This window comes from Vidua macroura, chromosome 5 (genome assembly GCF_024509145.1).
Source record: "Vidua macroura isolate BioBank_ID:100142 chromosome 5, ASM2450914v1, whole genome shotgun sequence".
NCBI classification, from domain to species: domain Eukaryota; kingdom Metazoa; phylum Chordata; class Aves; order Passeriformes; family Viduidae; genus Vidua; species Vidua macroura.
In genome coordinates this window covers 67,297,930-67,310,099 of record NC_071575.1, presented here as the reverse complement: position 1 = coordinate 67,310,099, position 12,170 = coordinate 67,297,930, and the positions used below count along the sequence as shown (strand labels likewise).

General features: G+C 44.8%; 1 protein-coding gene across 3 annotated transcripts in view; it reads left to right on the top strand.

The window, feature by feature from the left end:
• Nucleotides 1–1,080: 1,080 nt before the first annotated feature.
• CAMK1D (calcium/calmodulin dependent protein kinase ID) overlaps nucleotides 1,081–12,170 on the top strand; it is a 208,240-nt gene continuing 197,150 nt past the window's right edge. For all 3 annotated transcript variants that reach the window (XM_053977898.1, XM_053977897.1, XM_053977896.1), the window contains exon 1: nucleotides 1,081–1,415. In XM_053977898.1, the coding sequence (XP_053833873.1) occupies nucleotides 1,324–1,415 (92 nt within the window). In that variant the 5' untranslated portion in view covers nucleotides 1,081–1,323. The remainder of the gene's footprint in view (nucleotides 1,416–12,170) is intronic.

Genomic DNA, 12,170 nt, shown 5'->3' with positions numbered 1-12,170 from the left:
CATCTCTCAGTTAGTGTAGACTATAATTTTCTCTGATGTCTGACGAATCCCGCCTGTCACCCCGCATCAGAGCTCAGCCCATGCCCGATGTGACGACGCTAGAGGTCTCAGTGTCGCTGAGAAAAAGCTGCTTTTAGCAATAATCCCAGCCACGCGTGTGTGTGACAGTGCGAGACGCCGATGCCGTGCCGGGCTCGGACGGCGGTGCCGGCGGGGTGGGAGCGGTGCCAGGGCTGGACCCGGCGGGGCTGCGCGGCGCCCATCACCGGCCCCGGGCTGCCTGACCCCTCTTAGGGTGCCCCTTGCTTCGAGGGCTGTGCTGGGTGAGGGTGGTCCTTGCTGGGGGATGTTTTTACACCTCAGGACTGTGTGTGCGTGTGCGAGGCAGGTGGGCACCGCCGCCTCCGCGCATCCCGGCGCAGCCCCGCGCAGAGCCCGTCCAGGCAGCACGGCCGCTTGTGGTGTGCCTTTTTAATTTTCCTTTTTTTTTTTTTCTTCCTGGCTTTCCTTTTTTATTTTTTTTTCCCCTCGCTGCTTTCCCTCCCCTCCCGTTTGACGTGCGTGGTTTTGGTGCAATGCGAATTATCTTCATTCAGTCAGGAGGGGCAGCGCCAGGCAGCAGAGCAGCAGCGGGGCTGCCTCCTCCTTCTTCCTCCTCCTCCTCCGCTTTCTCCTCTTCCTCCTCCTCCTCCTCCTCCTCCCATTGCCATAACAACCACGCACAGCCGCTGCGCCCGCGGGGCCGCTCCGCACCGCACCGCGCCCGGCAGGCTGAGCATCCCATGGGGCCCCGCACGGGGGTGGGGGAAGAGAAACAGTGACCTCCCTCCAAAAGAAAAAAAAAAAAAAAAAGAAAGAAAGAAAGAAAAGAAAAACAAACAAACAAACAAAAAAAAGAGGGACTTTTCGGCGGGGCGGGTCAGTCAAGGAGCAAAGTGACCCCAGGACGCGGGTGCGCGCAGCCGCTGCGCGGGGCGCAGGAGGACGGAGAGACGGGGCAGCCCCGCCAGCGGCTCCGCGGGGGGGGGGGGGTGCGGAGGAGGGGAGAGAAGGGGAGGGAAGGGGGGGGAAGAGAAAGTTGGGAGGAAATAGCCCAGGAAAAGTGACACTCGCGGAGCCCGCCGGAGCGCGGAGGAAATAAAAGCGGCGGCGGGCAGGAAGTGTGAGGAGGAGGAGGAGGAAGGGGAGAAGAAGGAGGCGGAGGAGGAGGAAAAAGAAGAAGAAACAGCAGCAGCCGCTGCCGCCGCGGCAGAAAAGAAAGCAAAAGCCGCCCGAGGGCTCGGAGCCGGCGGCGCGGCATCCGCGGGGCTGCGCGGCGCGGCCATGGCCCGGGAGAACGGGGACGGCGGCGGCTCCTGGAAGAAGCAGGCGGAGGACATCAAGAAGATCTTCGAGTTCAAGGAGACGCTGGGGACGTAGGTGGCGGGGTTTGGCTGCGGGGCCGGTGGCGGGCGCGGGCGCTGTCCCTTCCCCCGGGGATGCGCGGTCGACCCGCGGGTGGGTGCGGGTCTCTGCGCGGGGATTTGCGCACCTGCGGGTGCTGCTGCTCCGCGCCCCGCGCATCCATCCGAGCAAGAAGTCGGAGCGACCTGGGAACACGGAGAAAAATAGAATTGTGGGGCAGGAGCTGGGCTAACATCACCCCTCACCCTCCCCCCATGCCCCCCAAAAAAAGCGATAACAAGGAAAAACCCCGAGTGTCTCAAAATATTCATAGAAAGAGGAGACCGGGGAAGGTTGTTTCTTGATAGTGCAACTGTAAATAAATGCGGTCTGACTTGCACGCTTCCCCTAAAGCCGATGGCTGCAGCTATTCGTGGACAGACGAGCAGAAATAATCGGAGTGGATTGGATGTGTTTTAGCTACGGTGCTTAACTGTTGTTCGGCTTTATTTGTTTTATTTATAGTGGCGGGGCATAAAGATTAGCAAAACGTTAGAGTTGGTTTATTTATTTTTTTTTTTTTTGTGAAGGCTGAGAAAAAACACGCACAGATGGTGCAAGGAAGTGGGGTACAGACTGGTGCCTTTTTGGCTGAGCAAAGAGTTTAATTTTTGTTTAAACTGATTTTCTCGGGATATTATAAAGGTAGGGAGCCGGGAGTGCTGGAGGAGCCGGCACACGGGCTGTGTGTGTGTGTACATTGTGATTGGAGTTGGGTTGTATTGCGAGCGCTCCTCGTAGCTGTGTTCCCACCGCTCCAATTGAAACTTCAAGCGTGTCTCAAAACGAAGCGTTGTTAATCCCAAGTAGTGCTTTTCCTACGCTCCGTGCCACTTCCAAAACACAGCTGAACAAGTTTTGACTGTAATATTTGAGTTTCTTTCTGTTTCCAAGGGAAGGCTCCCGATAACCAGAGTATTTCTGATTTGCGGGCTCGCTGGTTTCCTATAAACAGGCTGAGAGTAGGAGCCAGGCTGGAGGTTTAACATGGAGGTGGGTCAGCAGCTCTGCCGTGATGGGCTTGATAGCAAAGCCCTCAGGAAAACACCGACTTAGCAAATCAAATTAATGTCTGTCCAGGTCTCTGAAGAAGCAAAATGCAGCATAAGAGCCAAGTGTTGTGATGTATTCTTGTCACTCTCATTGACTTTTTGCTGTGAGAATTTCATGCTGGGAGAGACGTGCCCTGTTTTGTCACCTTAGGTGTGCAGTGCCCTTCCTGAGCAAAGGGGTGCTGGGGAGGAAAGTTTTAATGCTCTGAGATTTGTTGGAGCAGCAGGACAATTCAGTGGGGTTCCCACTGTACAGCTTTCTGAGATCTCCGTGGTTGCGGTGTTGAAGCCACCTGAGAGGGTTAATTTGTGCTGCTGAAGAGGTTCAGGAGGAATTATTGCTGTGGCCTTGATCCAGATCCCACTGTAGTTAATGGGAGCTGGTGTAGGTCCCAAGGAAGGTAAAGGTGGTCAGAGTTAATAGTTATGCATATTAGCATGGCTGTTGCAAATTAAATTCATTAAATATGGCCAATTAGTGTCTCAGACTATTAACTGAGCCTCACAGTTTGGTGAGTAAGTCCTTTCTAATGGGAGTGGAAGCTGTGAAGTTTTCAAACTTGACTTAACACTCAATCTAGAAAGTTTTAGAAAATTAAGATAATTGGATTATGAACCTGGGCCCACATAGAGAAAATAGAGCTGTTTTCTTTTTCAGCCATAGCTATATTTAATTATGAATGTATGTGTGCTTAGCAGCCTACACGTGGATTACCTTCTGGTTGTGCATTCCTTAACTTGCAAGGGCAGGCTGATAATCAGAAGATTTGAATCTGAGTTTTGGTCCTGTCCTTGGCCACTCACCAGTGCAGCACCTGCAGCTCCTACCATATCTGGTGTGACTTACCAAGATGTGAAGCTTCTAAAAAATTTAGGCCATTGCTGTGCAAATCATTAAAGTTCCTGTTCCATTTCCACTGAAGGTAGTGAAGGGAGGTTCACTGACTTGAGCAGCAGATACACAGGGTCCAGGTGCCTAAATGATGGGAAACACTCTCAACTATTGATAAGAAAGTATTTAAATAGGAATTAAGCTATGTAAGTATAAATAGATTTAAAGTATTTCCACCAAAACATTTTCCTCTGGCATTATTTAGGAGCAGGGTTAAAATCTGCTTTGATCCCTCCTGCACTGTAAAGCTGAGCTGTGTTGGACAGCCAGCACTTGATCTCACTGGCTAATAGATTTTTCTCTAGCATGGAGTGAAAAACTTGGCATGTCACATGAAATGTACTGGATTGTAGTAACTGTATTTTGCATTTCTCTGCCATTCCATTTCAGGATGCCAAAGTGCTAAAAGCACTTTTAACAGAAAAACAGCCCTTTTTCATGCAGCTGTCTTAACTGCCTGTGGTAAAATTGGCTAGAGAAAGAAAAGCACTAAATCCCCAAATCAGGGAAGAAAGTGGAAAAGAAACTTTAAAAGCATATTTTATTTAAAGTTTATTGATTTGTGAATATTAAATCTATGTGTACACCTTATTAATTATTTGTTCTCAGAAAAGAGCCTTTCATCCGAATAAAAGCTCTTCAGCAGATCTTTAACGTGGGAGAGTTGAAATTTGCTGGAATTATTAAGAAGATCCTAAGTCAGTTAATCATGACATCATTTGGGCTTCAAGGAAACTCTAATGAGTACCCAGCTCTCCTTTCCAGAGCTGGAATAAATTATTTACACATCCTTGTAAATCTTGTCCAGCTACATTGATGCTGAAATTGAATTGGATGTCATGCCCAGATGTAAGAAAGCAGCCCTTTTCCACCCAAAGAGCTGTTTTCTTTGGTGGCTGAGGTCTGTGTTGTTTGCTCTGCTCTGTGCTGTTGGACAATAATGTTTTTCTAAAGAAGTACCAGCAATGCAGTGGTTACCTGTATTTACCCCATTCTGTATTTATGCAAATATTAAGGCATGTGCAGTCTCCTTTTGGGGCTGCCATCTCTCAGGTACAACAAAAGAAGAGTGCCAACAAAAGATTTTGATAATAGTAGTCAATATTAGTGTATTTTATAACACATGATTATTGGTATAGTTTATATGTTATTATATTACAATATGTATGATGGTCCCAATCCATTCTTGGGCTGTGCCAGTCCACGTGGGACAGTGCACCACACTCCATATGCACAGGTTCATTGAGTGCCCCTTTTGGAACTGGACCTGTTTGCTGCTGAGCCATTGACAGTGAAATTACAAATCCTGAAAAAGTAGCTAGGAAAAAATAAGCAAAAATGTCAAAGATAAAATAAACTCATAGCAATGGGCCAGATCCTCAACTAATGTAATTTAGAATCCCTTACAAGTCAAGACAGGTGTGCTTGAGGAAAGAAGAAGATCTGACTCTTGTCTCTTTAAATATCCACAAATTCACCTATTGTAGATCTACTCAGTTCCCCTGGAAGACAAATTGAGAGGGGAATTGAGGGCCTTTATGGAGAGGAGGATTTCTGCCCCAGCCCTTAGGAGACATGAAGTTTCACAGTAGCACAAATCTGATGAATGATCACAGAAATATCACTTTTCCCCTCCACATTTAAAATATATTATGTATCAGGCGTATTAACCCTTAGATTTCGACATCCAAGAAATAATAAGAAGCACCATGCCATCCAGTAGTCAAAGAGGAAGGTTCCATCACTTGATCTGCCTAATTAGATCAACCCCACATTTCTAAGATATCTGTAATTAGGCCTAATTGAAATCAGAGTTCTAATATTTAGAAAGGCTCAAGCTTGGTAACTGTGAAAATACTGGTGCTGTCCTTAAAAATGATGTGGTAGATTCCTCAAAGCTTAGTAAGGATAGCAGAGGGAGTTGCATGGATATAGGCATAACATAGTAAGAGCTGGGTGGGAAGACAAATATGCTTCAAATAAGTTTCCAGCACTTTCCTAAAATACAGTATAGAGAAAAACATATGGGTGGTTCTGTTTTTCTCAGGGGCTCTGTGGTAATTTTTGGTTCATCTGTGTCACTTCCACACTCTTACGCCATTTGATGGGCTCCTGGCACTCTCTGTGGCTCTTCCACACACCAGTACGTGCTCGTTCATGCTGTGAGATGAAGTCACTCCTCGTCCTCCTCTCCCATCTCTTTTCTCTCTCACACACCCACGTGCCCACAAGCACACACACCGTCGCAAACCCGTACGCGCTGTCTGCTGTGTCTCTGTCCTCTCACGTCCTTCACGGTGCCTTTCCCTCCGCACGGCCTCACCCTGGCACTCCGTGAGCCGATCCCCCTCCTGCCCCTGTCTGGGTTTGGGTGGTCAGACCCTCATGGGGGCTGTGCCTTGGGCCAGCCTTGGCTGCCAGCGCTGAGAAGGTGCTGGTGGGAAGGACAGGTCCTGGCAGGGGCCCCTCTCTAGAGGGGAGGTGCTGGGAGGTACCAGAGGGCTCAAGATTGGGTTGCCTCTGGTCAAAGATCCTGCCTTTTCATCAGCCGGGCGCCAAAAGCACTCGTGTAGGATTCACACACGGATCATCCCCGTTCAGCCATTTAACTTGAGGCACCATGCAAGTCACTCAGTTCTTCCCTTCTGATTTTGGAAGTTCTCAAGACGTAAAGAAAGACATTGATGTTTGTGTTTTCCTTGGCTTGATGCCCCCTGTGATGATTGAGGGGTTTGTCTGATTTTCGAGTTTCTGCTGACATTACCAGCAATTGCTGCCTCTCTTTTATGACACCTCAGTGAGGCAGCAGCAGCTCTGTCAGATTGTTTCATATTTTCCTCAGTTCAGTATTTTCCTTTTTTTTTTTTTTTTTTTTTTTAAATTAAAGAAACATTTCACCTAAAAAAAAATCTTCAGGGGAGAAAATGCAGTATCCCAAAGGGCTGGAGTTGAGGTGCAGGTTTTCAGGAGCAAAACTGATGAACCACTGGAGCAAACCATGAAGGCAAGTGGATCTCATCTCCTCTGGGATGATTTTCTGGGAGCTCTGAAAGCTCTCAGGCTACAAGCAGCAGGAAAGTGCCTCTTGTCCATGTTTACAGAGGAAGATAGTTCATGGTAGTTTCTGACCTTAAAATCCATAACTCTGGGAATCTCACTGTCAAACCCATGTGGGGTCAGGGACAATTGGTTCTAAAAGGTGCTAATAGCAGCTCTCTCAAATCTGTGGGAGGAGTGAAAGCCGAGGTCCAAATATTAATGTTTAACTTAGTGGTGTGAAACAACTCAGATGTTTTAGTTTGTGTATTCTATTTAGCAAAAGCAGAAAAATACTGTTAGGACTCCTTTAAAGTGATGCATTTTGTTTTAAACCAAGTAATCCTGTTTGCTATCTCCTGGCATAGGCTTCTATCCAGTTTGCTCTTGAAGGCTTAAAAATAATGAGTTGCTATCTTTTGATATAAATTGTTGCTCTTCCTTGAACAGTTACAGAAAATAATAGGTCTGAGGGTTCAGCTGGAATTGAAATGGGAAAGAAAGAAAAGTAAGATGGCCAATGGATTTAAAGGCTGATGGTGACAATTGGGGAAAAAAATTGGCAGCCATTGGTGGGAAGGGATTTTTGACAGCTCTCCAACTCTGGTTCACAGGTGCATTTTGGAAAGTGCTTGTTTGGGGAAGCAGTGTAGCCTAAAGGCCAATTTTCTTTCATCATGTGAAATTAAGATTTCAAAATACTCAATAATCAAAAGCTTTCAGGTGAATACATAACTCTGGAAACACATAGTTGCTGTATTTTCAGCTCCCATATGTGCTCATGCTTCCCTTGTTAGCCTGTTTGTCTGCTAGTTTTGATGCCTTGCCTCATTTTTTTCCCTGCCTTGTCTCTTTTTCTGTGGATATTCTCTTTCAAGTACTCCTTGGTCCTGTCTGAGCTCCCTGCTGCCAGAGGATACCTGCTCACCTGCATGCCTGTGCAGCCAAGGAGGGTGCTTGACCAGCAAGGTGACAGCAAGATATTGGGGTTGGGTTGGAATAGGCAGTTTGGGTTTTCTCCTGCTATTTTTTGCTTAGGAAAATGTGATCCTTGCCTCGGCCAACACTTAATCTCAGTCCTCAGGACTTCAATATAACTTCTCTTTGTGTAGGGCAAAGCATGCACAAAAACGTTGGTGTTTTTTGGCAGCCACAGCAGTAGTTGACACCCCAAAAACTCCCAACAAGCAAAACCCAGAGGGTGGAGAAGTGGTGGACAGAGCTGAACCCAACTCTTTGGAGCCCTACAGCAGTTCTTTAACCAAAAGTCTCTTGTTCCCATCACAGCCACAACACAGTGGGTGTGAGAGCCTTCTTTGCCGCCGCTCCCGCCATCTGGAGCAGCCTGTCTGCTTCCTTCACCCTCCATCTGCTTTCACACAGGAGCTGAAATATCTCTCTATGTATGTCTTCCTTCCTTTTTGCCTCTTTTTCTCTCCACCTTGGTTACTGACCTCAATTATTTTTGTTGTCCTTCACACACAGTTCTCCTGACTACGTGCAGAATATGAGTTGGGGTTACTTAATCCTTTCAAGCATCCAAGGATACAATTAATATTGAATAAAGTAGTATTGTTTTGGTCTGCTTGACAATAACAGACATTTATAATAGGATTCTGAATTTATTGCCAGTAATGGTATTCACTTAACCGGTGACTCACAGTTTATATTCATGATTACTTAATAGGACCTAATTTTCTACTCATTTTAGATAGCAGGAAAACAAGTTGGAACTAAGCGGGTCCTGTTAGTAAACAGGTAATGAGTGAAAGGAGGGAGAAAAAATTCCTCGGGGCAGCGATCTGTCATTTTCACTGGAATTCAAACCACCTTGCATTTCAGTGCTTCTCTGTAAATAATAATTAACAACAATAACAATAATTTGCAAACATATGTGTGTGATTGGGCTGTTGTTGAATGACAAATAGCTGGCTTAGCAATCAGAATATGTCTCGTTTCTAGCAATCATAGCGTTCCTTAAAATCTTTCCATCAAATCTTAACACCAATATGTTTTTTTATTATCTGACTTGGCGGTTCCTATAATTTTCCTACGAATGTTGTGCCAATCATTTTTGAAAAAGAAAGCTATAAATAACAGATTGTTAATAAACTTTTGAAGGCCCTTTCATTGATGTTTCCATGTTGAAAGCTGCATATTGAGTTTTATGCCAGAATTACTCACCAAACAGATTGTATAAGGTTAAATCAAAATAATACTCTTAAGCAGAATTTTTTGGCTGAGTTAAAAGGCCTTTTTTCTTTTTTTTTTTTTTTTTTTTTTTTAACAGTGGATGTGCTAAGAAAAAGCTACTGGGAAGCTCTGTTTTGGATCTGATCTATGTGTAGAACAGCTGAGCACAGTGCTAGGGATCCTCTATAACAATAGCTCACTGCTTTTGCTTGATCTTTTCCCGAGCAATATCACGGGTCACAGTTAAAATATCAACAGTTTAGGACAACTGGACTGCATTAGATTAGTTCTTAAGATACCTTTTTCAAGAGTGAAATGAGAAGAAGCAAATGACAGAAAACATGCTGGCTTAGTTGTATTGAGGACTTATTTCTATTTTTATTTTTGTTTTGGTTTTCTTATATCTCAAATTGGAGAGAAACCAAACAGTTTCAGTCTTAGAGTCTCCAGGAGGAACAAAAAGGAGGTACTTGTAATGATGTAAATGAACAGGAGCAGCAACAGGGTAAAGAAATGTGGCATCTCCCTGCTACATCCTTTCCTTTGCACTTTTTTTCTGCAGGATTTTTCTCATTTTCTTGCTCTTCATGCTCCCACTAATTTAGGTTGAGGATTTGAAGATATGTTCTTTCAAGCCTCAACACCTGAAAATTGGGAATTACATCTGAATCTTAACTCCAGCCTTATGCAGGGGACTCTCCTGCTTCTTTTAGCAGCAGACAGTGTGTCAGCATCAATGTCCTCAAAATATATTTATTTGTATGTGATTCACCTAGGGTCATCACATATAAATTATTTGTACTAGTTAAGGTTTGAAGATGCAAAGCACTGTCTCTGGGCTGTTGGTAACAGCGTGGGTGCTTTATTGCTGTGTTGTTTCAGCTGCTCAGAGGAATCCAGAGCTGCCCAGAGCTATAAAGAGCTGGAACAGTCCAGGCACTTCTTGGGGTGACGTGGGATTGCTCCCAGCAGGATCCCAGCCTCCCAGCCCAGCTTAAATAATTCAAAGGACCAAGCTTCAACCAGGCATGTTTTCCATACAAACTCACCGTGACCCTACTGCCCCACTGTGATGGGAAAGGGCAGAAATGATGGAATCTATTGGATGAAAAACTGTGAAAAAAACCCAAATTACATAGAAAATCCAAACAACACAAAAGAGAGCTGAAGAGAGAGGAGACCATTTAGAGGCTTTGCAGCCACATGGAAAACTCCTCTGGGGAAGGCACAGGTTGCTAATCAAATTCAGCCATAGTTGAGAGAGATTGCTGGAGCACCCCTGGATAATCCTTCACTGTTATTTTGAGTTGGCTTGGAGATTTCCTCCCACTGCTCACTCTTGTCTTCTCCTGCCTCTCAGTGTAAGTAACTCAGCACGATGTGCCCAGCCATGAAGCCTGTGGTGTTTTGGAAATTTTAGGCATCACAAAGTGCTTGGTGTGTGCTGCCAGTGGCACAGGACACTGTGAGCTCATTATACTTGATTTGTGCTCTCTACGCTGTTTTCTTGAATAACACCTGTACAAATTCAAAGGCTTTGTCTTTCACTTTAGGACATTTTGTAGATACAGCCTGAGCTATCTTAAGGACTATCTAAAGCTCTGGGATCAGCATCAGCCTTACACCTCTGCTTTAATGGGATTTCTTGCCGTAGGGGTGCAATTAATTTGTTCAACTTTTTTTTGAGGGGAAAATCTGATACTGTTAAGCTTTTCCATGGGCTGATGATGAGCATCACAAAAACACCACCTCCTTCTCTGGGTGTAAGCCATAGTGTTTTGAGACACCTTCTCTAGCATAATTACATAGCAACCTGAATATTGCAAAGCAAACAAGCTCTCCCTCCCAAAATAAAATGCTCTCAAATGTAAAAAAAGCACCACGAAACAGCACAAACCCCTCTCATCTCTTCTAGGGAGAGAAGAGGGGGGCAAACAGCACACAGCTTGTTAGCCAAGTTGCTTGAAGCACTATGAGAAGATGCTTAGATAAAAACATTAATGGAGCAGAAAAACAGAGTGGCTCCTTTTGGCCTAATGACCCAGGCACTGGAGCATAAGAGGAATAATTTAGAAGGAAGGGAAATGTCCCCTGTCACAGGTTTGAGTTATGTCTTTTAGGAAGGAGGAGGCTATATATTTAGCTGTCAGGGGAGAATGTACCAAGAAATGAGCTGAAAAAAATGGTTCTCAAAAGCACATAGACACAGGGTATAGAGGTACTGCAGGCTGCAGAGAGACTTCTGGGCTTGGACATGTTAAGGTGTATCTGGAGTAATTTTACTGGCTAATTTTCCTGTCCATAGCCATGTAATTTATGTCACAGAGATAAATTTTATGCTCTTAAGAGAGAGACCCTGAAAGAAAAAAATCTTGGAGAGCTTTGTAGGCAAGTCCATTGAACAAGTGTCTCTGATGAATCTTTGTATTTTTAATGGAAAGCAATGAAAGCGATTAAAGGATTCCTGAGTAACAGCTGAGATGACTTGTGCCCAGAAAGCAAACGTGTTCCCTTTTGCTACTGTTGGAAGGGAATATAACAGGCACTAAAGCTGAGAACAGGCTGGTTCTGCAGGTGAGGGGAAAGATGAAAGGAGAGCAAAGGGGCAAAGCAGAGCAATGGGATTCAGCTGCAGCTTAATTGACTCTAGAGACTTTTAAGTCCCCCTCCTTGTTCATGAGCTGGAAAAAATCATAGACATGGGTCTTTTGGACAGGACAGCTTGTACTGCACCAGTACATGTCCATAATTGTTTGCCCTGGAGATTGTGTGGTGTTGTGACATCTTTGTCTTGCTCTGCCGCGTGCTTGTGAGGAAGGTGGAGGAGCCCTTTATATACATATAAGTAGATCCAGTGTCTGTGTGTGTGTGTGTGTGTGTGTGTATAATATCCATATAAAATGTATATAAATGAATGTATAGCCACATAGTAAAAATACTATTTATATAGTGATATATAGAGATATAGAACCATAAATAGCACTTTTTTTTTTTGCTAAACAGCACGTTGTTTGGCTTCATTAATGAATACATAGACAATGGCTTGTGCCATTTGGCAAAAGCTGTTTAGAGCATTGTGAATGTTGTTAATTTATTCTGTAGTTTGAATTTCTCTTCATATTTGGGTTACATTTAGGGGAAGGCAGAAGCTGTGTGGTGCCCCTGTGCTCAATTAGCTAACGGGGATGAACCCAGACAAATGAGAAGTTAAAAGCACAATGGTCCTTCCCTGTCCTCCTTTCCTCCACCTCCATGTTACCTCTGCTACAGCAAATACCTGCTTTCCATCTCTTGTCTAAAACCTGCAGTTTTGGCTTTGGAGGGTGCCTGTAAAATGTGTACTTAGATGTCTCCTTGTGTGTTGGCTTTGTGGTCACAGTAGATCTTCCTGAAGTCAGAGCGTAGCACACAAAAGCACAACTGGTTCTCTCTTATTTTCTCTTAAATAATTTGTAGCACCTCAACGATGCTCTAAAATTCTGCCTTTGATTTCCACAGATTGGAGGTTTTCCTGTGTAAGTCAAGAGAAGCCCCTGCTACTCAGCAGCAGGCTG